Consider the following 26,103-nt stretch of genomic DNA (forward strand, 5'->3'; position numbering starts at 1 on the left):
TGGGAAACCCTCCTGACTCCAGCAGCACCAGGGGAAGCCACACAGGGATGGGGATTTGAACTCTTAGATTTCAACTACCTCACACTTCATCCTTGTGCTAAGCAAGGAAGCAATAAGAGATTAGAGTGACTTACCTCAGCACTTTGTGGTTGGAATTTTATCTGTCAGTCTCCAGTTCAAGCTAAGGCCCTGTAACATGTATTTTGCTTCCCAAAAACACAAGAGAAACATGAAGCCAGGGATTTCATCCTTTCTACTTAGGATGACTTTGCAGCAGTCAATAAATCACACAAAAACTTGTAATGTTACCAAGTTCCTCCCTTTAAAACATAATAAAAAAAACCTCCAGGCTCATACCAGTACATCTTCCCTCTCTGACTCCCACTTAACCTGAAATTATTGTGTATTACTTTACCCCCTCACCAGCTTACACCAGGGGCTGATAAAGCCATCTGTTTTCAGTGCCTTGCTAAGGGCCCACTAATGGAAATTCTTTGGTGATCTGGAAGGTGTCTGTACCTGTCTCCTACCAAGCTCCTTGCTGCTAGAGGGATGGACAGCATCTGCTTTCAGCAATATACTACAGAAAAAGAAGGAAAAAAAATATTATTTTTCAAGTCCTGAACCTGCCTATTGACAGACCTAACAATTCAAATAAAGACACCTACATATATAGAAATTAGCAACCAGAAGTGAAAAGTTGAGTGGAAGTACCTCTTGTGAACACAAAACATGATTTTCTAAGGTTTATTCATTGCATTAAAGTAAATTAGCACTTGTTACCAGGTAAGATATACAAACAGATGGTAATGCTTCCAAGAGCATTTCCCAAAGAACTCTGCAACGGTGTTACCAAAACCATTTTTTGGTCAATGATGAGTAATTCTGGAAAGTTCTACCCTCTGCTATGGGGTAATTGCCTCCTGCACAGAGCTGGGCATGCAGTGAAGTGACAGGGACAGGCTCCTGAGGTGTGGCCCCCAAAGGGTCCCTCTGAGCAGCTGCACACCCACATCTGTCCACAGCACCCCATTTCCATACCTGGGCCTAACAACACAGCAAAGACCCAGAGCCAGCGTGTTACCAGTGATCCACACCATGAGAGACACTGCACAACGCACAGGAAAACTGATGTGATGAAAAACAAACCACAGGAGGACAAGATTTACAAAATGTCCTGAAATGTGCATTTTATTTCATATCATTATACAATGTTTACATACAGGTATACTTTTAAGACTGCTCAAAGAAAGTGTGAAAAAAGTGAGGCAAATATCAGTTTAAAAATTCCTCCCCTACCCCAAACCCCCACAAATAAAATACATTTTAACACAATCTCTTCCAAATTAATGTTTTGTCCTGAATTTATTGAATCTTTCATTTCAACATGAAAAATACAATCGAATGAAAACTCAAGGTGAAATGCTGACCTACACTTCTGTATTGAGTTGCAAGAACACAATTTAAAACCTTCAGAAGCCTTCACTTGTCTCCACTGCTTAGATATCTTCGTTTTAATGAATTAGAAGGCACAGAAAGTCCAAATTCTCACAGACCAGTCAAGTTCTGATAAAAATAAATTACTGTGCTGGACATCTCCTGACTTGTCTGATATCAAACAAAAGACTTCAAGTAGAACCTTTTGTTCAAAATAGCACCATTTCCACCTGATCTCTCTGGAACACGAATCATTCTTCTTGTGTAAAAACTGTAGTTGGCACTTGAGGTGGGACACTTTCTGCCACAGCCAGGATTCTTCAAAGACTAAGCAATTGCTGAATTGCATACCAAATTGCTGAACTCTCTACAAAGTGTAGGTAACATTTTTGTTGGGAAATGGCACGTTTAAACCATAATGTAATGTCATTTAACCCGCATATGGCTTGCCCATTTTGGTGTTTCCCTGACCCCTGCTCCATAATTTAGCAGATGTTCTTGTGACTGGTGAAAATAAAATAAAGACATGTTTATGGGGCTTCACGGCAAGCAGGTGTAAAAATAAACAAACAAATAGTGTGGTTGCCACTAAGAAGGTTTTCACATGTTGTTTAACTCCTGTAAAGTTTGATCCAGCATCTGATGCATATTAAGGTTTTCTTCTTTGGCATGCGCCACTTTCTCTGTTGTGGGATTAGAAAATTAAAACATGAATAGCAGTTCTTTGGAGGCACTGAACATGAAGGCATGCAATCATCACTTCTCTCAGAGGGTTTAGAAAGTTAAGAAATGTGCATGCTCATAAATATCAATGTTTCCAGATAACACAACTAGAGAGAATTCCAAATTAATAAAACAAACAGCAAGTAATGCGAGTTTGGAACTGTTCACAGCTGCATTTGTTAAGGAAATGCACTGCCAACAGAGACACAATGCTCTGGAAACTCTTTGCTTATAGGTGAGATAAAAAAAGCAGCTTTTTTTTCTTCTTTTTTTAAGTAGGCAATTAAGAAAATAAGTTCTTTGCAGCTGCACAATTAATAGTTTCATAGATTTCAAAAACACAAAGAACAAAAAAAATTAAAACTATTTTAGTTTTCAGTGAAGTGACCTTTAAGAAATTTATTTCTTCTAGAAAATAAATTAACTCTAAGTTAGTAGCCTTATGCTGCATGCACACTTTTATAGGACAATCACTTAACACACATAGTTAATACAATAAATGAGCATAATGTTCTGGTGGTGCATCCCACCAGGATCCAGTAATAGTAACTTCATACTATGCAAGCATACCTTTAACTCATTGGGTATTGTCAGATGGAGCTCCCATTCTTTTTTTTTTTAATGTCAAATACAAGCCAAATTCATAGTAAGGCAAAATTATTTTATCAAAGTCTCCAGACAAAACAGCTGTAGTATCCTTTAAGTTGGTTTTGAAATACAGAAATATGGATTCTAGTGAATATTTTTCTCTCACTGTGGTAAAAATCTTAGGGCCAATTAATGTTGGATAAAGTGAGTGCCTTTCTGCAACACAGGCTGTTACTTTTTGCATACTGTGAGTGAAATGCTGTAGCTCTTTACTTAAGTAGAAAGAAACTACTGCACAGCAGAAGAGCTTAGTGCTCCTCCAAAATAGATGTGCAGACACATAATGAAAAGCCTCATCCAGAAGAAGCATTTCCAGATTTTCCCAAGAGAATTTCTTTCATTAATTTACCACAGAATTAACAGGAAAAAAAAAAATCAATTTCTAAGTTTCTTGCTTCTTTCTACAATTACGAATTCATTTTTAAAGGAAATTTGGAAGGAGGTGTTTTCAAACAAGTTAACAACACAGTCCCACTAAAGTTTAATCCTCATTCAATGCCAGCTTTAGTTCATTAGTTAGGCGACTGTTTTGCTCAAGTTGCTGGTAGAGTTGGTCTGTACAGGCAGCAAGCAGGTTAGAAGAGAAAAAAAGAGGCAGAATGAAGACAGATTAGACAGAGAAAACAGTTAAATAAGAGTTACTAAAGAAACTGGTCACATGACAGACAGTTCAGTAACATAGAGAGAAACATTTTACCTCTGTTTCTAGAACTCTAGCAATAGCTGCTCCAAGGAACAGCTATTGTACATAGCAAGAACTGGCTAAGAATCCTGTTGTGGGGAACAGCTGTGAGACAAAACTGCAATAGAAATGGAAGAACTGCAGCTATACTCCTAATAGTACTAAGTCTTACTTTACTCTTCTGTACAGTGTGTGAATTTGTTTTATTGAGTGCCATTTTTCTTTGCAAGCTATTTAAAGTGTAGTGGAACCTCATCTGCCAGTAGAGAGAAAGCAACTGCACCACAGCCAGCACAAGTAACAGCAGGAGAGATGCCAGTAGGCAGCCACCACCAGGTCTTCCTAGGAAAGGAGTGTGGGCTGAGGCAGTCTGATGGGTTGAAATGTTATTTTTGATAGGTAAATATTACTGGAATCCACACATTTTGATACCTTTACGTTGCTGAGTTTTACTTTGTACGAAAACAGACTCACATTTGGTGAAAATGAAAAGGAAGGATGAACACTTTGCTCAAAAACAGCAAACAGAGAGGACAATTTGTGCTGGAACAGAACAGCCACAGCCATGTTGTGACAGCACATTAAGTGAGAGTTGCTCTGCAGAGTGAAAAAAATGTTCCACAATGGCTTTTGACTATCTTGTGCTCTCAAATTGTCCATGCCCTTCTCAATAACTGCACTCCTGACCTCTTGATCCCAGATTATTCCCCTGCAGGAAATGACTGTTTCTGACTGCTCCACAAGCTGCCTAACAGCTTCCACAGGAATCCCCTTCCCCTGCAGGCACTGGACACAGCAAAGGCAAAGCTGTGCAGTGAGCTGCTCTGCAGGACATGCTTGCATGGTGAGCAGCTCCTCCCAGCTTCCTCCCCAGCCAGCTCAGCAAAGCCAGGGCATTTCACAGCTCTGATCCTGCACCAGTAACAAATGGATCTTGTCCCTCTCACCATGATAACGCCACATATATGTGGGAAAAAGCAAAACCTTAGAGTAACTAAAATTTCACTTTGTCTAGCAAAATGTATGTAGCTGTTATTCAAAAATGAATCATGTGAAATTACTCTTATTACCATCAGAGCAATCTCCTCTCTGAGTGAGGCAGAGATTTACACTATTTCTTGACTTCCAAAACAACTAAATCCCCCAGCAAGGCAGGGAAAGCACTTCCCAAGAGTACAGTGAGCCCTGGATTCCCATGGGCCATGTGTCCATGTGCTCCAGAGGCAGAGGCTGGCTCTGCAGGAGCCCCAGCAGCCAAGCAGAGTCAGCAAAGCTCAAAGCAGAGCCCAGAGCCAGCCCTGCACCCCTGGGAAGAAGCCTCAGGCACAAAAGCAGCCAGACATGGTACAATACCACAAGTGAGGGGACAGGAGGGCTGAGCCACACCAGGGCAGGGAGCCACACCAGCTCCCTGCAGTGAGGATCAGAGCAGCAGGAATTCTGCATGCAGCTTCCTGGGGCTCTACACTGCACTGCCCACTTCCAGTGCTCTGTCCAGCAACCTGTCATCCCTCAGTGCAGAGCTCATCATGTGTGACTGACACAAAAGGCAAAATTTTAATACTGATGTTTAAAATCACTATGTTAAAAATTGACAGGTTCCTACAATGGATTTTGCCTTTTTTGTTTACTTTTCTTAAGAAACACCAGTACTGCAAGGAATTGAGTGGACAAAAAACTCTGCTAAAACAATGAACCAAAACACAATAAATTAAGTAGCTGGAGTTGCTGTAGCATATTTTACTCTGGCTCAGATGACAAGTTACAGTTGACCACAATGCCCTGCTCCTGCATTTGTGAAGTTATTAGCCTCAGTCATTTTACAAATGCTCATTCCATTATATTTGGTTAACTTTTATATATCCCATTCTGTCTGGTTACCCTTCACACACAGCCACTTACTGTGGCAGTCGAGGAGTGGTAAGTTACTGAACTTTATTACTTGAACTGTGTGTGATTGCTGATTTGTATCCTGTATTTGGGGTTCTGTCCCCATCCAGCAACATTAGGATGTGTCAGAGGTAGAGAACTGGGATATGCCAAAGTTATCCAAGAATGGCAGGCCAGGAAGGGCATGCATCCATCCCAAGCCTTATTGGGAAAACAAGTTTTGAGGAGGGGAGAAAATCTACTTTAGACTGCACTGTTGAATAATCTTGAAGCTGAACAAGAAAGAGACATTTACATTATTCTAAAAGTTAAAAACTACAGTTCAGCTATGGTATAATGAATTTATTTAGCTTTGGTGACTTAGGAACTTTAGCAATATATAGAGTTAAAGTATCACCAGAAATCAATCTGGTTTTCGCTTCCATGTGAACCGGAAAATAACTTCTTTCACTGTGATGTAAATAAAGTTAAAATAAAGCAATAAACACCCTAGTTGCAAATAACAATACAAAAAGAGCACAAGATGTCAGTATTTAATGCTTCATCCTTAATCAGACAGTGACAAATCAGCAGAAACCTGAAATCCACGATGTTCCACTTTGCAGCAGAGTAATTTCATTAACAGCATAATCACTAGAATTTTCCTACTCCAGCTTTGAAACATTTCTCATGAGTCTGCAATTCAAACTCACAAGTCTGAACTAAGCACAAGTGGAAAGCTACTGAAACCTCCCCAATGAACCTCCAATACTATCATGCCACTCAAGAAAAATATATTGTAAAAACCCCAGAATGTTAGCAAGAATCATCTTTGCTGAATAACTGAGGTGTGAAAGAGGGAAAACTTTTTTTGCAAGACATTTCAAGGATTATTTTTGGGTGAAAAAAATAATTTAAAGTTTATGATGTTGCCTCTTTAAATCTGTTTCAAATATATAAGTTAATGAACAAAGACATTTAAACAGAGATAAGAAGTCTTCAGCATAAAGCTAGGAAAAGATTTCAGGCTTTAAAGTGAAAAATCTGGTTACATCAAGGATGTAACTGCTCCCTCAGCCAGGCTCCCACGACCAATGACCCCAAGGAAGTAGTGACCTTGCAAATTTTGTCCTAACAATAACAACTGGAAGAGTTCCTATTACATCTATTTGTCATTTTATCTGCAGCAGAGTTTGAGAAAAACTAAGATAATAACTGGTCAGTTTTCACACACTGCACTTGCTGGCTTGGCATTGTCAGCGTTCAGGCAAAAGTGTTTTCAGCTAAAAAATGAAAACACCAAAAAATGAAATCCCTAATGGCATAAAAGCGCAACTTTTATTAATAACTTAAATAGTTACTTAAATAAATAAAAGGCAAAGGAATAGCAAAAGGGATACAGCTGGGATATTTATTTTACATTGAGAAATGTAGTTTCTGTACAGCAGAGCACAAACAGAGCATGTTCTGAGACAGGTGATAGAGGAAGAGTCAACTAAGCTAGAAGACAGGACAATGAGCCCATGAAACATCCAAAGCTTGGAAAGATGTTTTATCCAACCCGATGAAGATGTCTTTGGAGAACTGAAGCAAAGAAAATTATCTGCATGAAAAGAAAAAGTGAGATAAGGTAGAAAATGAAAAAAGGTGCAGAAAGACTTTCAAAAAAGCAGCAATGGCACAGCAGAGCCCAGCATGCTGAGATGACTATGCTAGAGAAACAGCACACCATGCTGGGACTGGAATGATACAGTCATGTCCTCATATACCAGTAGACTACAATTTTAAATCTGTTTTCCACTTAGAAATATCCCAAATTGAAGAAATATTGTAATCTCTGTATAAAGAGGAGGAAAAAAGAAATCCATTTGCTTGATAAGCCACTAAGCAAAACCATATGTTGGGGAGGAATTTAAAAACAAAAAATCAAAGCATACAAAGCAGGCAACATGAGACCTCTACTAAAATGTTGGTAGAGAGGAGGAGGAAAGTAATGAACAGACATGGGGACAAAAACAACAAGAAGAAAAAAACCATTTCAAATATGGGTGCAAACAAAATAGGTTTCAAGCTCAAAGACATAAGCAAACCTTATGTCCTGTTGAAAGCATGCCTGGGTTTCCAAAAGGGAATGCTGGGACTAAACACTGCTAAACCTCCTAAGCACTTGAGAGCCAGAGCTCTTCCCCTGTCCCATGTCAGCTGCAGTGTCCATGCATGGGAAGGTGGAGGTGGCACAGCTGACCTCTGTTCAGAGTCACTTTGTGTCAAACTCTGCACTGAGCAGTCACACCTTACAGCTGCTGACTCTCCTACTTTCCTGCCACTCTTTATTTTTCTCCTTATGACTAAAGTTGGTATTACCACATTTTTGGTGTATGCAAATAAAATTACTACTGCTACCCAGAAGAAACCTACAAATTGTTGCCTTTATGGGTTTAAATGACAAGGTATTTTCAATCCATTTCCACACATGGAATTCAGTGATAACAGCTGAAATTTTCAGAGCAGTTATGAAAATTTAGATAAACACTTTCTACTGTCATTAACAGAGAATACAGCTAAATCTAAATTTCTCTGACATTTTTGCAGGAACTTTGCCAGAGCAAAAATTGTGACAGCAGGCAAAGGAATACACTCTGAATGCAACACATACCACAGCAATTTTCTTTGGTAAAACAAACATGATGTGCCTGGTAGATAATGTTTGAACAGAGGTGAACTGAAAGGATAAACACAGAGCTACAAACAAAGGGCAACCACAAGACACAAGGATTGCAGAGACAGAATATCAAAAAAGTAACCACAAGCTTACAAAATCACCATGAGTATTTACCAGGCTTGGCACAACACTCACCCACACTTTGCCAGGGTAAAGCAATTGTTCATGGTATTTTGTACACCTATTGTCTCTAAAGGAAAGCATCTCCCACTACACAGGGAGCATCATTTCACAAGGGCGGAAGTGCGCAATCAGTGAGGGCAGGGAAGCAGCAGCAGGCACAGGCTGGGAGGACATTTACATGGAAGTCATGTCATTGAGAGCGTGGTCCAGCTCCTCACTGATGGCTTTGTACTTCAGTTTCTGAGCATACAGCTCATCTGGTGTTCCCCCAGCAAAAGCAGAGGTGTGCAAGGAAATGGAGCAGGGTGGTGGGATGGAAGGTGAGGTGGTGAAATGGGGATACCATCCAGAAGCCATAGGAAATGGGAAGAGTGCACAGAAAGAAGTGTTGTGACAAATAAAATGAAACAAAATTAGAGAAGAATAAAAGAAAGAAAATAGTGAACAGTTCTATGCAAGAAAATAGTGAACAGTTTTATGCAACAAGTTCATTAACTGCACTGCCAACGGGGTAACCTGTGATATACAGAAAACCAAGAAAAAAGAATACAAACGAATACAAAATACAAAAATCCATGTTTCAGTGTCATGGATTTTTGTTTTAATGCTTTTTTGTTTTAATCAAGAGAAAACACAGGAGCTAGGTAGAAAAGATCCAAAAATGGGGCTCAAGAAGGATGTTACCATTTTCTACCATTTTTTTAAACCACTCTGGCTTGTGTGATTTCAAACTCAGCTTCTTACAGCAATTTTTGTTCCTTCTAAACATTTCTCTGCTTCCTTCCTGAGTCAGGGATCATAAATTTTCAGCAGCTACTTAGGCATTTCATCACCTTCATGCAGAATCCAGCCTGCCACACCATGCAATTTAGCTTCTTCAAATCCTACACTTAGTGTAATGCCTCTAAATAGCAAACTCCACAGAACTTCAAATTACAAAGTCCTACTGAATTGTTTTCTCCAGAGGCAGAAAGCACATTCTACTACTCTGCTGCAATTCTGGCAGATTTATCAAAACCTTACAAACAAACCTCTGAAGTTGAATAATCCTTCTGATTATGTATACAATCTATTAGCTTTACCAAAACCCAATAATGGGTCTATGTCACAAAATGCCTGCCCCAACCCACACTTAACACAGTAATAAATTAGGTTAGCTTGCTACATTCCTAACTATTGCAAACATAATGCAACTCTTCATCAGCTCTTTACTAAGATGACAATAACACTTGTTATTTACCTGATCATTTACCCTGTAACATTTATATACTTCCAAATAGAAGAGTATAAAGCAAAAAAATGGAAGGAGTCTTGAGAACATAAGAGAAAAAGCAACAGGCAAGAGCAAAACACTGTTCACCTGAAGCATTTAAGATATCAATACACTTCATTTAGAAAACATTTTGTCCACTCTTTAGGCAGACCCATTTATAAAAGCAGGACAAGTCAGCCCAGTAGAATTGGGTAATAAAAAAAAAGCAATAAAAACCCTCACACAAGAGAAGAATAAGAGATATGTATTTCCACAGGAAGTAGAAAAACAGCCCCACATACCTTCTAGGTCATCAATGCTCTTCTCCAGCTTGGTTACTGACCTCTCAGCAAACTCAGCACGGGTCTCAGCCTGCAGTCAGGACAAATACAGACTACTTTAGGAAACACACACAGTGCTTAGGAGTAGAAAAGAAATAATTCAAGTGAGGAAAAAAGCACTGTGAGAAGAGGCAAATAATAAGGCTAATAGAAACTAATTTCTAGGGGAGATATTTAACAGTAAACTTTTTCCAAAATGGTATGCTCATCCTTGCACCATCAAAGTAGTGTTTGTACTAAAAGAATCAAAGGTGCACTGGAAAATATGTTGCAAAGAACAGCTCTCATTTTACCTCCTTCAGTTTGTCAGTCAGAACTTTAATCTCCTCTTCATACTTGTCTTCTTTCTGTGAGTACTGTAATTAGAAAGAGGATCACTGGTATTAGATGGGTAATCTAAATATACCCAACAAAACCCCACCTCGAAACTCTTGTAACAGATTATCTGTACACAAGAAATTGTTATAGGTAAAACAAAATTAATTCCACTTGGAAGGCTGTGGTAATATGGTTTATTACAAGAGTCAAACTTCCCTTGAGTTACATTCCAGTGCAATATGGTGGGAACTTGGAGAAGAAATTAGTACTACAGTTTTAAAGAGGAATGTCTTCTGGAGAAATTTAATGTTAGTGCACAATGCCATTCTGAGGACATTCTATAATTAACACTTAATCCTGTCAGAATACTCAACAGAACCAATGTGGCCAAATAATACTGACCTATTTGGAATTACAAGATATGCTATGTATGGAATTGAGTAATAAATCCAAATGCCTCTACTGACAACAGCCCTGAAGAAATGCTGCAAAGTGATTGGCATACAAAGAAAACCCCACAGGCCAGCTGACAGTGTAAGGGACACATTCTCACAGAAGTCTCTAGCCTACCTTCTCAGCCTGAGCCTCCAGCGACTTCAGGTTGTTGGTCACAGTTTTCAACTCCTCTTCAAGCTCAGCACATTTGCTGTTATTTCGGAGGTAAGGCAGGAAAGGGGAGGATGGAAGATTCAGTCAAGCAAAAGAAATAGGAGAAAATAGGGGGAAAAGATAGAGAAAAATGAAAACCATTACAGGGCAAAAGAACAGCCTCAAAAGCAGCTGATCCATCACAGACTGAAAGCAGCTCTTTGTGATGCCAAATACCAGTTCAAGTGCACATTAAGACAATGACCAGACAGAAATTTATCTACAGCTCTTGGCTTACACAGAAACATTTACAGAGCTTTTACACATGAGACAGTTCAGCTTCTTTTGGCTGCACAGGAGATCAGTTTTAAAGATAAAAATCAATAAACAAAAAAGAGACCAAAGAAAACCACCAAAGCGAGATGCAAAGAGAGAGTAAAGAGCATAGCAAGGACTTATTTGTTACTACTGAGTGAGCTAACTGGCTATGGAAGCTGAAACACTTGGGTTGCAGTTAAACCTAAAAACTGTTTATTAGTATCAGTACCTTATCCTCTGCAGCCATTAATGCTTTCAAGGTTTGATCCATTATTCTTAACTGTTCTTCCAGCTGTCGGACTTGGCTGTTAGTGAACACATGAAATGCACAAAAGCCATTCACAAAATCAGTGTGCAGGTACAGCATGCAGTGACAAAACACGCGCACACACATAGAACACATTTACTTTGGCACCGACCATTTATCTCACCATTACAGTAAATGAGCAAAACATAGCTTGGAGCTGAACACACAGTGTGCTGCCAACGTTTCATGCAGTTACAGTTCTCTTCTAGCACCTCACACAGACCCCAGGGCAGGTCCACACTTACCTTTCTGATAGCTCAGCACGCTCCTCAGCGCGCTCCAGGTCGCTCTCAATGATCACCAGCTTACGAGCCACCTGCAAGGACAGGCAAGGCACAATCAGGGATGTTATGTTGCTGCACTGCACCTCACCTGCTTCTAGAACCTACAAAGCAGGAGGCCAGGCCTCTTCATTTCTTGGTCAACACATGAGTTTAGATTATGTGATATCTTCATTATTCATTTGAGACTTAGTTACTGACATTTTTCAAGGCCTCCCTTTCATTCACCAGAGCGTAACTGGTGAATGAAAGATCACCAGTTTAGTGAAAGATCTAAGCTCAGATCTCCTGTTACCTTGTCCCTTGAGCTATCTGAGTGCCTGATTTTCCTTCCATAGCTGTGGAGAGGGGTGTTTGTGATCTTTTGAACTTAAAAGGCAAAAGAGAAAACCAAAAATTCCAGGCCCAGCCTCATGGGCTTCAGAGAGAGATCACCTGCACTCAAAGACTGACCTCTTCATACTTGCGGTCAGCCTCTTCAGCGATGTGCTTGGCCTCTTTGAGCTGGATCTCCTGGATTTCCATCTTCTCTTCATCCTTCTGGGCCCTGTTTTCAATGACCTTCATTCCTCTGAAAAACGTGAAAAACAGGAAATGCAAGGTTCAGGGTTTGCCAGTTTATCTCCAGCTCTGCTCCTTGTGGTATGTGACTTTCAGACAGTGGTATTCAGGTGAGTGAAGCACATCAGACACATGAGTCCCCACACCATAGATTTAGTCCTGTGCACTTACATTTCAGAAGTTCAAGGAACAAAACATGACTTAGGAAGAAAGAAAAAATGTGATTTGTTTAGCTCATACTGTAATTCAGCTGTAGAATTCTTTTTCATTTTAAACTGCAGGAAACACTCCTCTTACGGAAAGGTTAACAAAGGGTGTTGCTTCTACAGACCTAATAAGACTTAAAGCAGCTGTGCTTTTACACTCATCATCAGCATGTAGAACCCTTGCAGAACTGAAAAGAGCCATGTCTATGGGCCAGACTCCCCTGGGTTTTGCCATGTCAGAGCCCTAGAAGCTCCCTGTGCTCTCTAAAAGCAAAATTGAAATCCTTCATAACAAGAAACACTGTGTGTTGCACATGTTTGATATAAAATTACCTTAAATGTTTCAAAACACATCGTGAGTCTGGCAAATTTCTTTTGAATAGACCCCATTCTTAGTAAGGTAGAAGCACACATGCAGAATGTGTGGGTTTCTTTCACAATAAAAGGTTCTATCACAGCTATAAAGTACCATTGGAAGAAAACAGAAGATCTTCCAAAGTCATGAAGCTCGAGTTACTAACTTACACTACAGACTTCTGGAAATGTGAAGGAATTATCAGTCTCTTTCCATTCTTCACCCTCACATACCAATCTTGCCAACAAGAGAACCAAAGCCTCTTCCAGCACTTTACTACTCTCCAGGTGAGATTTTCTACCCACAATGAAAGCAAGAATCACCCAACAGCACAAGAATATTACAAGGAGTTGTCACCCAACCAGAGAAGTCTGGGCTGGGCCAAGCAGTTTTCCCAGGATGTGAATGATCCATCAAAAGATCTACCAACTTAAATGTCATCTTCACAGCTGGAAAAGAATCCAAGCCCAGATACTTTGGACATTTCTACAGACAAGCTGTTACTGAAGCCCATGTAGGCAAAGGAAGAGCAGATTACACATATTCAGAGACCTAGGAGTGGTTTAATTTATGTCCCTAACCCACACCCTGGCAATTATGATCTTTGTCATAAGGGTAACAATCCATCCAGGTGTGGCTCCACCCACCTTTCACTCTCATCTGCAGCCTTCTCAGCCTCCTCCAGCTTCTGCAGGGCAGTGGCCAAGCGCTCCTGAGCCCGATCCAACTCTTCCTCAACCAGCTGGATGCGTCTGTTCAGAGAAGCTACTTCACTCTCAGCCTAAGCACAGGAAAAACAGAAATTAATTCTTAGTAAGGCACACATCTTCCCTTGTACAAGGTTACCCCATCACCTGCTAGTGCCACTTAACAGAACTTTGTCATTTCTGACTTCATCCATTAAAAAGTCCATACACAGAGATGTGCATGATTGAATTGTGAAGTTATTGCTTAACAGAGGGAAAAAGTGATTAATGCTTGCTTTCAACGAAGCACATCAAGGACTGTACAATTTGTACTAGAAAGAACTGCACAGGAAGAATTGTGCACCATTACCCAAATATTTTCTGTTATTGTATTTGCAGGCATTAATTACAGACCATCCCTTTTTCAAATCAAACCAACACAAGCTAATTACTCAATTCTTCTGTTACCCCAATTCTTTATTTATGACCTTTCACCATATTTGGCAAGAATTCTCCCGACATTTCCTTGAGTCCTGTAAGAAGGGTTCAGTGTAAACATGTAAAAACACACCTGGAGCAGCATTTGCAACAAGACAGCTGCCACAGAGAGAGTTTGAGAACATTTAAAAAGTGCCCCAACACCCAGAGGTTTTGTTTACAGGCAAGCTGTGCAAGGGTTGACAAAAAAGGCACCAGCAAGGACCCTAGTACAGGCAGCAATCCCTTCAAACATCCTTTTTTTTTTTCCTCCCATAGTTCCATCCTCAATCTTCCCCTAAATTTGCTTTTCTTGAATTACTTGTTCACTTAACTTTCTGTACAACACTTGCAACTCATCTGCCTCTTATCACTACAAGCTATTATATACTACAGCTCCAAACCTAAGTTTGCAATGTAAGTTCTAAAACATTCTTCTTATGGTAACCTCATCATTAAACTTACTTTCTTTCAAAACTATATTAGGCACAAAGTATACATAAAAGGGTAACTATTCTAAAAAGTTAATTACTTCAGAGAATAACACTTAATTAGTACTGTAAACATATATATTTGCTATATGTGAGGAAGTACACATCTGAATTTCCTATGACGTCTTTTGAGGGGAAAACCAACCCTCTGACAAGAGTGGATACCAAAAGTATCAGTTTGGTACTTTTTCTTCTCTAACCAGAGGTAGCTGGACAGAGTTGTCCATATCAAAGATTTTGCTGTTCATAACACAAAAAAGAATAACTTACAGACCAGACAAATAAAACAACCTTTGACATAAAAGTAACAATGTCCAGCTAGAATGACTGAAAGTAACACATGAACAGGGAAGCAATTATATCTTTGAACATTAATATGCATTGGCAGTGAACACAGAACCAGAAGGAGAAGAGACTTCATCCTTAGAGATCCACATTAATCCAAATATAAAGTATTTAGCTATGTAATCATAAAGTAGTATTGAAAATCTCTGGTTTTGGACTTCTGGCTTTAAAACAGTAAGAATTTGAACTTTCACATTTAAGAAAGAAAATGACCCTTCATAAAGGCTACCCTAGGGAAATTTGTAATGTTCAAGTTAATTATTATCATGTCAAGACTGCTCATCATGATAAGAGCAGAAAATGTGGTTCAAAACACAGGGTGACTAAAGTTCAAGTTTTCACTTCCTGCTCCACTAACTCACTAAGGATTTACCAATCAGCCTTATATGGCCCCATTACTCTTCTGCAGAGCAGGACTTCTCTCCTTATATGGCAAGGAAGGAAAAAACCCCAGTGACATTCGGGGCACTCCCACTGCTACCATGCAAACATAACCCATGTTTCTGCCGTGGCACTTACACACCACATATTTTTACAATGAGTGATGACATGGATAAGTTACCACTGGGTGTTAATTATCACTATTATAAGGGAGATTCTGTTTTCCAGAAGGAGGAAGAAAAATGCATTTTGAAAAAGTGGTTACCAACAGCCCTTTGAGATGCATGCACTCAAACCAAGATTCTTCTTTAAGGGAATGGCTGCTAATCACAGCCTTGAAACTTTTAACAATCTGGTATAACAATCAAAAGCTGCAGGCTGTGCTATGTTCTGGCCACAGCTGTAGCTTTTTTGTTGTTTGCATGTTTGTACCTTGCACAGGAAGAAGCAAACCCTCACGTAACAACCCTGGCAGGTCACATGCCATACATGCACCGAGGAAAGAGCAGATTCACACCTCAGCTCTTGCTGCAGAGCTCTCACAGCCTCCCTCCTCAAGCATGCAGAAATACAGCTGCAACAATAAAACCCCTCATCTGTAGCCAGCCCTGCAGAAAAGCACGTCTACATGTGCCTGGGAGTTCAGCTTTTTCAGCCTTTATTCACCCGAACACTGACCCCTCCACACAAAAACCTAAATACCATGTAAATGTACTCTGCAGAATTTCACATCATCCACATAAACCAACTCCAGGGAAGAGATAAACATTAACCTTTAGCGTCCTAAGCCTTACTGCAATGTAGCTGAACTCTTAAGGGAAGCCTTCTTACTCCAGAAGGCTGTAACCACTCCTCCAGCACTATTCCTTCTGCCACCAAAGTTAACAGCAAAACTTTCCTTTTCAATAGAAATTCCTTAATTCCTGGTCAGAATAATACATGTTACTGAAAGTAGCGATTTCTGTGTCCTTTACTCCACAAAGATTAGAAAACAAGTACAAGTTTTTAAAAAAACAGAAACCCTTATGAAATGAATTATGGCTGTTTGCTGAAAAAGCCAGATATGCCAAGTGATCTGCAAGAATGCAATAGTTACACAAGCACAAGTGGCCATATTTTGCTCCAGAAGGAAGATCACCTGCAAGTAATCAGGAGGTTCTTCTTTTGAACTTACTGCCCAGAATGTGTAGAAAGGCCCATATTATAAGGAAATCAAATAATCACAATTTTTTCTATTGTAATAAACTACACAAGAACTTTGCTCTTTTGCTTTGTTTTTATGCAACCACTGAAGACACTAAAACTGCCTCAAAGAACACTGTACATTTTACAGCAGGAAACATTCAGCTACAGCTGCTGGAACTCCCAAAGGTCAGTGATAAGACAAAGAACAGCCCTATCAGGTTTTTTTTTATTGTGATTGCCACCCATAATTACATCTCTCTGCTACGTAAGCCTGTGCTGCTCTCACCTGATCCTGCTCTGCCTAAAACCAAGCCTACTGTTCCTTTCCCCTCTTGGCGAGGGGCTTTGGTGAACAGCACACACCGCAGGTGTTCAGTGCCTGGGGTTGTTGGGGAGTTGTCAGGTATCATCTCAGGTGCACTCCTGCGTACTTCCAACAGCCGCCATGCTGACTTCCCTCACAAATGAGCTCGGATAAGAGAACTAGGACTTGTGGGGAGAAACACCCCGTAAAACCTTGCTCATAGCCTAAAACAAAACAACTAACCTCAAACATCTCGCCAAAGTGCGAGCTCACTCCAGCTCGGGCTTTTGCTGTTGCCCAGCACACCCAGCGCTGTCTCTGGGCGCGCTCACCTGGGCCCGGCCCACGCAGCACTCGGGTTACCGAGCCGGGGAAGGCAGCGCCGCGGGCCGGCCCGGCAGGTAACAGCCGCCAGCCCGGCAGGTAACAGCCAGCAGCCCGGCAGGTAACAGCCAGCAGCCCGGCAGGTAAGAGCCAGCAGCCCGGCAGGTAAGAGCCAGCAGCCCGGCAGGTAACAGCCAGCAGCCCGGCAGGTAACAGCCAGCAGCCCGGCAGGTAACAGCCGCCTTGTCGCACGGCGGTGAAGGAAGCGGCCTCCCGCCCGCCAGCCGGGGAGGCAGGCGGAGCACCGCGCCCCGGGACCCGCACCCCGAGCCCCGGGCCCAAGCCGGGCCCTACCTCCTCCCGCAACGCCCGCTCCTGGTCCACCTCCCGCTGCAGCCGTCCCGCCCGCTCCTCGGCGGCGTCCGCCTGCTCCTGCAGGCTGCGGATCTTCCTGCGCACGGCCTCGAGCGAGCTCATCGCCGCCATGCCCGCACCTCGCCCAGACCGCGCCGCCTCCCTCCGCCCGCCGCAGCCCCGGAAGTCCCCCCGCGCCGCAGCGCTCCGGGGCGGGGCTGCGGCACCGGGCTGGGACCGGGGCGGGGACGGAGGATGGTCCGGCCGTCCTAGGGATGGGCCGGTCCTGCCCGGGGATCGGCCGGTCCAGAACCGCGATGGGCCGGTCCTGGCCGGGGATGGGCCGGGCCTGGCCCGATCCGACAGCTGTTGGGGTGGTCGTGGCCGGGGATGGGCCGCTCCTCAACCGGGATGGGCCGGTCCAGCCCGGGATGGGCCGGTCGTGGCAGGGGATGGGCCGGTCCTGCCCGGCGGATGTGCGGGGCAGCAGCGCCGCCTGGCGGCACAGCCCGCCAGCTGCCCCGGAGCGGAGCGGCCCCGCCTTTCCCCGCACGCCGCCCCCGTACGAGCGGTGCCATCAATGCCATCGAGGGACCCGCCAATGCTGCTGCACCGGCCTGGCTCCTGAGACACGGCAGGGGACAGGGGGCTGCAGCTGCCCCCTCTCAGCTGGGGTGGCTCCCGGGATGTGCCTGGCTTTGGGACATGAATCATACCGGACAGGTAAGATTTTCTCGTCCCAACGAAAGGCGAGTCCATCCCAGCGAGCCGACACTCCCTCCCTGCCTCTGCCCTTTTCCTAAGGCTTGGAACTATCCAAACTAATAAGGTAAATACTGGGTCAACTGCAATGCCCCAAATATACTCTTCATTGACAAAGAAATCCCTAAACTGTCAGACGTATTCCATGCATACAAATAGATAAGACATTTACCTCAATGAAAACAAGCCAGACACTCTCCCACCCTCCACCTCAGGGAAGACTGCAAATAAAATTGCCCTCAACTACCTTCCAAACACTGTTTTCCAGCGGGGCAGGTGGCATGGGAATCAGTTAGGAAGATCCTTAGTTTCAGAAAGGGAATCTAGTAGCATTTCTCCAGTCTTCATCCAAGGCAAGCTATTTCCAAATAGTCTGCATACTTTTCCATATAAGGAATATCTCCCTTGGATCTATATGTGGTTCCTTTGAACAAGCTAAATAAATGTCCTGCTAGGAAGCTGTCTCTCCTATGGCAGCCTGCACAGAGCAGACATCTGATCCACGTTATACACGGATCCCTCTCCCCTATTCCTTTGAACACTTCTGTTTGTTAAGTTCTTGGGTTCTCTTTCAAAGCTCTATAACTTAGTTGCCATACTGAAGCTAAACCTTTTCTTTCTTTATGCATTTTAGAAGTAAAGATAAAAACATGGTGTCTTCTATGTGAAGTTGTTTGTAACATTTCCATTTCTGAAAGTATCCTTCCTCCCCTGAAATACTTTGCTTGCTTCATTTGTGGCAACTCCTTTTCATTTTGGCTTTGAGGTTGACTTTTAAAGCTGAGCTATAGGAAAAGGAGGGTGACTGCTTGGGAAATGCTGTAGTTTCATCTAATCCTGTAATTCAGACCTGAGATTTACTCAAGGAGAATTGAATTGTCCAACAGCAGCAATAGAGACCAAGACCTTAACTGCAGAGACTCTCATGGTTCCATGCATGCGATCCATTAAATGCACGTCAGGAACAGACAGGTGGGAGGGATGAGGGCCTGGGAGAGGCACAAGCTCTTGCCTTATTACCATATAAAGTGCTGAGCTATATATATCTCCCAGCTTGCTCCCAAACTCCCTGTCCTCTGAACAGCAAAACTAGCAAGTATCATCTTCCAGACAGTCTTCTGTCACACAAGACTGAACTCTTCTTTGACAAGTGAAGCAGTTCCACTGATTTCCAAGGGGAAAAAAAAAAACCAAAAAAAAAAAAACCCAGGAGAGAACCTTTTATCTCAGGGACTAGTGAGCCAAACCAGTATCTACCAGCAGTTCTAACACATGCATACCTAGGAACAGCTCTCTTGAAATCAGAACTAGCAGCCCTTGCTCTTCTGGATCTCCCTCTCCTGCACCTACTCACTATTAACTCTCTGCTTCTGTTTCACTATCAAGACAGTATTGTTCCACCCTGAGTTGTTTTACCATCACCTGAATAGATAAATCACCATTTCTTTACTTTCACATCTAGAGTGGCAAGTACACATAAAAAGCACATGTCAAGTGAGCAGAAACCCAACCAGACACCTCTGATAGTGTGCAAACCTCATGCAGAGAGGCAGTGCTGTGTTTCCCACTCCCTGTCCAGGAGGTGCCTGGACCCAGCCTCCAGCAAAGCTTTGCAGTGCTGCTGAGGAGGAGTCCAGGCTGTCCTGAGCAGAGGGAGCGTGTGGTTTCTCTGTTGGGCTTGTGGTGAAAGGGATGGGGGTAACTTACATCTGTGGCCTTTTTGTCAGCCAGTTCCAACTTTTCCTGTGCATCTTTAAGGGACTCGGAGTATTTGTCCAGCTCATCCTCAGTGGCCTTCAGCTTCTTTTGCAGAGCCACCAGCTCGTCCTCCAGCTGTGATGTGGGTGGAAAGTGGTGGAGAGGGGAGGGCGGGCGGGAAAAGGTGCAGCAGGCAGCGTGATCGTGCAAACGGAGAGGTGCGAGTGCAGAAGAGACAGAAAAGGACAGACAGACAGAGAGAGAAAGAAGGAGAGACAGTTAGATCCTCTTTGCTTGCAGCACGGGCACGATACCTTGGCAGCATTCTCCTCTGCGGAGAGGAGGCTGTCCTCAGACTTGTGAAGCTCTTCCAGCACTTGGTCCCTTGTATCCTCCGTCCCACGCAATTGCTTTTCCAATTGCACAATGTCACTCTCTAACTAGGTGCACAAGAGGAAATATAACGCACAAATATGTTTCTCACTTGGCTTAGAAAACGGAAACTAATTCATAAAATCACTCTTCCTTTCTCCCTCCTCCTTCAGGATCTCCCAGAAACGTGCAATCAATGCATTCCCCTCCCTCAATCGAGAAGCCCCAGGTGTAAAGGAAGGGGCTTGGAGAAGGACAGTAAAGTGGGGCATGTGTCCGGAGAGGGGCAGGAGGGCAGTCTGAATCGGACACATCTGCCGAGTGATGCTGGAGCGGCCGAACACAGCTTTCACTGTCCCTTGCCAAAGCGCCGCACATCTGCCCAGTGCTAACCAGGCGTTCAGGGCAGCCTCTCTAAGCCATCCCCCTGTGACAAAGGCACAGAGGCCACGCAGCCATCCCAGGGCCCTGCTCCCCGGCTGGAACGGTGGGGAAGGGGGAAGAACCTCCTGCCGCGCCCCCGGGAACCTCCAGCCTGCCAGGCTGAAGCTCTGCCTTAGGGAAAGTTCAACCAGTTCTGCAGGGGCGCGGGGGTGGAATAGAACAAAGTACGGTGAGGGGGAAGAAGAGGGGTGGAGGTAAAAAAAAGAGAATAGTCTGGAAAGATTTGCGCCCCGGCGCTCGCTGCGCCCGGGCCCTCGGTGCAGACCTGCTTGCTTCTCTCCTCCGCTGCCTTCTTGTCCGCTTCGGCTTGCTCGGCTCTGTCCAAGGCGTTCTCCTTGTCCAGCTTCAGCATCTGCATCTTCTTCTTGATGGCATCCATGGTGGCGGTGGGCTAGGGCGCGTCCCCGCGCGAACTCCTTCCGAAAGAAAAGCTTGGAAAGTTGCGGGAGAGCCCCGAGTCCGGACGCAGGCCCCGGGGGAGCGGAGCGGAGCTGCCGGGCGGGGTTGGTCCGTGCGGGACGGGGCGCCGGCCGAATGCAAGCGGCGGGCAGCGAGCGCCTCACAGATATGTACTTTCCCAGGGGGCTGACTGCATTCCTCAAGACATCCAATACTTTTTTGGAAAGGGCTTTTTTTTCTTCCCTCCCTCCCTCCTCCTTTCGTCCCTACCCCTTTCCCTCTCTCACTGCCCCCCGGGTTTTTTTGGGAGGCACAGCTTTCCCATTCGCTGCCGCCTGCCATTTGACCGCAGATATGACTATATATGGGATGCGATGGGCGAGGTAAGGCGGGGGAGCAATTTGTTCCCATTTCCAAATAGGCAGGACGGGACATTTCGCTGCTACTCCTGGGAGAAAAAAAGAAAAAAAAAAAGAAAAAAGAAGAAGAAAAAAAAAAGGCAGCTAGGCGGGGAGCGGAGGAGACGGGAGCGAAGGCTGCTCGCAGCGGGCAGCGTGTCTGGGTGACACCGGCCCCGTGCTGGAGCCGTCCCCGCCCGTGGAAATCAATCGGTTCTACAGCATCAGGCGGCAGGGGAAGGCGGGGCAGCGGGGCACGGGGGCTGCAGGACGGGCACTGAGGGGTTAATCGCATGCACGTACGGAATGAAAGCGTTCCGAGACCTTCCCCCGGCAGCCCGAGCAGGAGAGGAGGAGGGGGCACCTCTGCTCCACAGCCAGGCTGCTGCTAGTGCGGGCAGCGCCGGGCACCAATCCCAGACTTTGCGGAGAGAGCCGGGCAGGGCTGGCATTCCGCAGGGACCCACGGCCAGGGGAAGGGGCTGAGCGCGACCCTGACCCCCAGAGCAGGGCCGGGGCACGCAGAGGTGCCAGCGGCTGGCAGAGCTTCCCAAGCACACCGCTCTCTGTGCAGCACCGGGGCTCCTGATACTGCGCCTCGGTACTGCACACACAAGGAGCGAACAAAAAAAGCGAACGGGAGCTCCTGCCACCCTCAACGGGAACGCTGCTGGGGCCATGACCGGCCAGGGCTATCCAGAGCTGCGAGGGAAGGAGCCCAGGAAAAGCTGGGGCACGCAATCTAGCTACAGAGGTGACTTGCACCCTTTCGTAATGCCAGCGAGGGACAGCAGCAGATAGACAATTAACAAAATTACATATAATTAAGTGAAGACCTATTTAATTCACTTCTGGCATCTCTCACAGTCTCATCAGCAGAGTGAGCAAGACACAACACGTCCTCAGGACGCACGCTGCCTCGTACAGCGTAGAAAGTACAGGGATGTGCATGAGTCCCACAGGATGTGGGTTACACAAAGAGAAAATTAGGCAGCCTTTGTCTACACTCAATCCTTGTAGCAGAAAATTCCTCCCTGGTGCTGTCACTGCATCAGCTGAGCTGATGTTACTTAGCAGGAGGAGGGAATGTCCTACAACTTCTGGCCCATGGTTCTTACCAGGGCAGATAAGGGTTGGATTTGCAAAGCTGGCCTTGGAGGCCAGCTCCTGGAGAGCTTAAACAAGCTGCACCACAAAGCCTCAGCTCTACAAGACAGCAAAGCCCCTGATGAGGGTTCAGACCAACAGTTACAGTCCCCAGGTCCTCAGAAAAGCCATAATCTGAATTAACCTAGGAACTGTACAAAATTCAGACGCTCACAACTTGGCATGGGGATTCATGTGTACTGCTCCTAGGGAGCAGAAGTCCACTGTCAATATAGAAGCTTTCCTTATGCCTACTTAAAGAAAAGCTGATTTCTCACTGCATTGGTTTAATAACCAAATTACTACAACAATAACAGCAAAAATTATTGAGTAAAACATTGCACTTTCACAGAATGTTTCCAAACACAAAAGTATTGAAAACGTCTACAGATTTAGTTGCAACCACCTCTAAAGTGTAGTTTTTCTCTTTGCACCTACCTTGATTTTACACTATAGTCAGGTAGAACAGATTTGGGGCCTTTCTGGGGTAAGTATAGTGAATATTTAAAAGATACCTAGTTACATATTGTTCAACAACCCGACTGCTTTGTTAAATGTATCAGTATGTTTTAACCCTAGTTTAGGAGAACATATTCCTCTGCCACAGAAGATGCCTTAAAAACAGAGAGCGTCATGGCTGGGAATTCACTGAGGTAGCTGTTCTCACTTTGGGGAAAGAAAATGTCTTGCGAAATTAAACAAACAACTGTCTGGTTAATTTGGGAGTGGTGCTGATAGGCTCCTAAAAGAATGCCTGAGCAGCTCCTGTTGGAGTTTTTCAAAAGAATGTTAGCCATGACATGGGAGCCTCTAGGATATAGGAGAAAGGATGAGATACAGGCAGAAGGAAAGGAACTCAAAGTTTTTAAAAAAATACCTAAAGGATGGTATCACCTTCACAGAAAAAAAAATAATCTTGAGGTTCTACTTACATGAAAATGTCCAGTTAATAAGCTTTGTTTATAGCAAGATGACCTGTATCCATGGGTTTGAACTGGCTGATGGTGATTTAATTTTTGTTTTCCTCCTAGAGAGAATATGAAAAGTACAGACGTGTGTTAACATGCTTGCTATACCTTTCATTAACAATTTCAATTACTTGGAAGCTTCTGTTCCAGCTGGCCAAGAAAGATAGGTTTAGAAATGAAATAGCTTGTATAGTCTCTCCCTCTTTAATTGATATGTGAAGACAGATTGTATGCAAATTATTTTTACCTATTGAAAAAAGAAGGCAGCGCTAACTTTGTTTTTATGACAGTACCAATTCTCTAATGTTACTTGTCACCTCTTGTTTTTCACCACAATGGCTCATCTAATCTCATCTCATCCCCTCTCATTGAAATATGATGCAGGAACTCCCTAGCAGTAGTTCCACTTTCTTCTGGGGAGTACCTACTGAACTCATTTTGAATTCTGTTAATTTAATGGGGCTCTTAGCACCAAGAAAGGATAGCTAGTTTTGAAATTCACAACTCCTTCTGTGAGCAGGTGATGCCACAGTTCAGGCTCACTGACAATACAGTAAGGAGCAAGGCTGAGACTTGTTTATAGAACAATGTTTCTGTCATGTCACCTATCCCTTATCATGGGCAGAAATTTGCCTTGAGGAAGATTTGCTCTTTGGGCATAGATTGAGTTGGTCATAGGGGGTTCATTCTGAGAACAGACAAAAGGGGAGATGGACATATTCACTTGGAAAAACTTCAAACATGCCTTTGGAGTTGCTTTACCTACTTCTTATTCTTCTCCTAGGTCTCTCTTTGTTTTGGGTTGTGGGTTGGGGTTTTTTTGTGTGTGTGTGATTTTTTTTTTAAGGAATATACAGGAAATGACACCTTACAACTGGTTCTGCCAGTTCTATAAAACATGCCTCCTAAAAGACCATTAAGGATTCAAGTTAGGTCAGTCACAGTGAACTCACAGGCCTGTATGTCATTTGAAAAGTGGAGTGTTCCCTCACATGGAGGCAAATTGAAATATAAACCAATTTCTCAAGGCCCTCTGAGACCTCTGCTGCCCTTGTAAAACACGAATGTTCCTTTTGGACAAAGGAAGCCAACAACATGAGTGTAGGATATTATCAAAAATAGGAAATTGAAAACATCTGCATTCACCTCAAAAAACAAATAAAATAATACTGATGAAATCAGGAAGGTTTTACTAGTACAGTCAGCATATTTTATCCTGTAAGGATCTCCAAGAGCTTTGCACTACAGAAACTGAGGGACAATATTTCTGAAAGAAGCATAAAAAGAGCAAATTTCCCCTGGGGAAATTGGTCATTTGTGCTTCAGCCATCAGGGAAGAGAAGGCCCTAAAGCAGAAGGCAGGAATCCCAATGGCCAGTTCTCTGCACAGCTCAGTAGGCAGAAAACAAGTCCAGAAATACTCCAGAACATGCCAGTCATGCTTAGCACATGCTGTAACCCTGAAAAGGTTTTCTGTAACATTTCCTGGGGAATGGTAGAGAGCAGTTTAGCTTTTGTAATTAAGAACTATAGAATGATTTATTGGAAAATTAAGCTTCAAATTATTTTAATAATTTTCCTCTTCAGAACTAATGTTTGTTTGGTTTGTCATTCAAGAAAGCAGTGAACTCCTTAAGTAAAGCAGTATTTATAGCACAGTCTTCTGCACCTGCCCTGATCTGTAATCCGAGGGTCTACTCAGATACCACACCAAATGCTAAGAAGCACATGACCTAACTCATGACCTAAGATCTTAAAATAGCTCTGAGAAGGTCTTTTTTATTTTTTCCCTAAGACTCCTTTCACTCTAATTGCACTACTGCTATTTGCTGGATTTCAGCTGAGCAAACATGTCTCCCAAATTTTTGTATTGGGCTTTCTTTAAAAATCAGATTTGCTTTAGCTGGTAGTTAGGAGTTACTAATGTCATTCTCTGGAAAAAATCTACAAAAAAACAAGTAACAGAAAGACAAAACCCAAAGTCCACTCTTGGTAAGATGTCTTCCTACATATTTTTCTTTATAGCTTCAATGTGTTTCAGACCAAAAGAAAAGATTAATAGATAATTTAAAACTGTTTATTTGTATTTATATATTGTTTGGATTTGTGTCCCACTCAGTGAAGTCTCGAGTCACTTAAATCTGACTAAAGTAATCATCTATTTTAAAAAAGTGTTTAAAAAATAGTCTTGAAAAAGAATATCCAGTCCGTTTTGATTTAGAGTATGGGATTGTGCAACAGAAAAGAAGAACAGTGAAGAGGCCAAGTAAAGAAAAAGACAATTAATATGCAATGAGGGGAAAAAAAAAAAGAAATACTACAATCAACTGTACCCAAACACCAAACTGAAAAGAACTGTGAAAAATCCAAAAAGAAGCAACTCTTCTGGTGAGAGTCCACTCATGACCTTACAATGGTGCAGAAATTGCATTAAATATTGTGATCTCTGATTTACACTTATTACATTTATCCCAAATGATTACATTTATCCCAAATGATTACATTTATCCCAAATGATAACAGACCAAGTTCTACTGAATGCAATTGAGAAAAAGTTGTGGACAACAAGGCCAATACCTTCAAAGGCAGAGTTCTATCCTTGTGAAGCAGTGCTTTGAGCTAAATATAGATAAGTACA

At 43.2% G+C, this 26,103-nt stretch overlaps 1 protein-coding gene across 24 annotated transcripts; it reads right to left on the minus strand.

The window, feature by feature from the left end:
* Positions 1-1,164: 1,164 nt before the first annotated feature.
* TPM1 (tropomyosin 1) lies at positions 1,165-21,137 on the minus strand. Of its 24 annotated transcripts, XM_059481894.1 has the most exons (11): positions 20,820-21,108; positions 20,053-20,178; positions 19,748-19,873; positions 13,379-13,512; positions 12,063-12,180; positions 11,574-11,644; positions 10,686-10,761; positions 10,091-10,153; positions 9,759-9,828; positions 8,217-8,461; positions 6,757-6,962 (listed from the first exon to the last, which is right to left on the minus strand). In XM_059481894.1, the coding sequence occupies exons 1-10, from the start codon at positions 20,931-20,933 to the stop codon at positions 8,379-8,381; spliced, it is 981 nt and encodes a 326-aa protein (XP_059337877.1). In that variant the 5' UTR covers positions 20,934-21,108; the 3' UTR covers positions 6,757-6,962; positions 8,217-8,378. The 24 variants fall into 24 exon arrangements, with proteins under 24 accessions (XP_059337876.1, XP_059337868.1, XP_059337864.1 ...); XM_059481893.1 differs by lacking the exons at positions 6,757-6,962; positions 8,217-8,461 and adding an exon at positions 1,165-2,120 and having other exon boundaries at positions 20,820-21,109; XM_059481883.1 differs by lacking the exons at positions 10,686-10,761; positions 19,748-19,873 and adding an exon at positions 11,251-11,326 and having other exon boundaries at positions 20,820-21,135.
* Between the last annotated feature and the right edge of the window lie 4,966 nt (positions 21,138-26,103).

This window comes from Ammospiza nelsoni, chromosome 14 (genome assembly GCF_027579445.1).
Source record: "Ammospiza nelsoni isolate bAmmNel1 chromosome 14, bAmmNel1.pri, whole genome shotgun sequence".
Lineage (NCBI taxonomy): Eukaryota > Metazoa > Chordata > Aves > Passeriformes > Passerellidae > Ammospiza > Ammospiza nelsoni.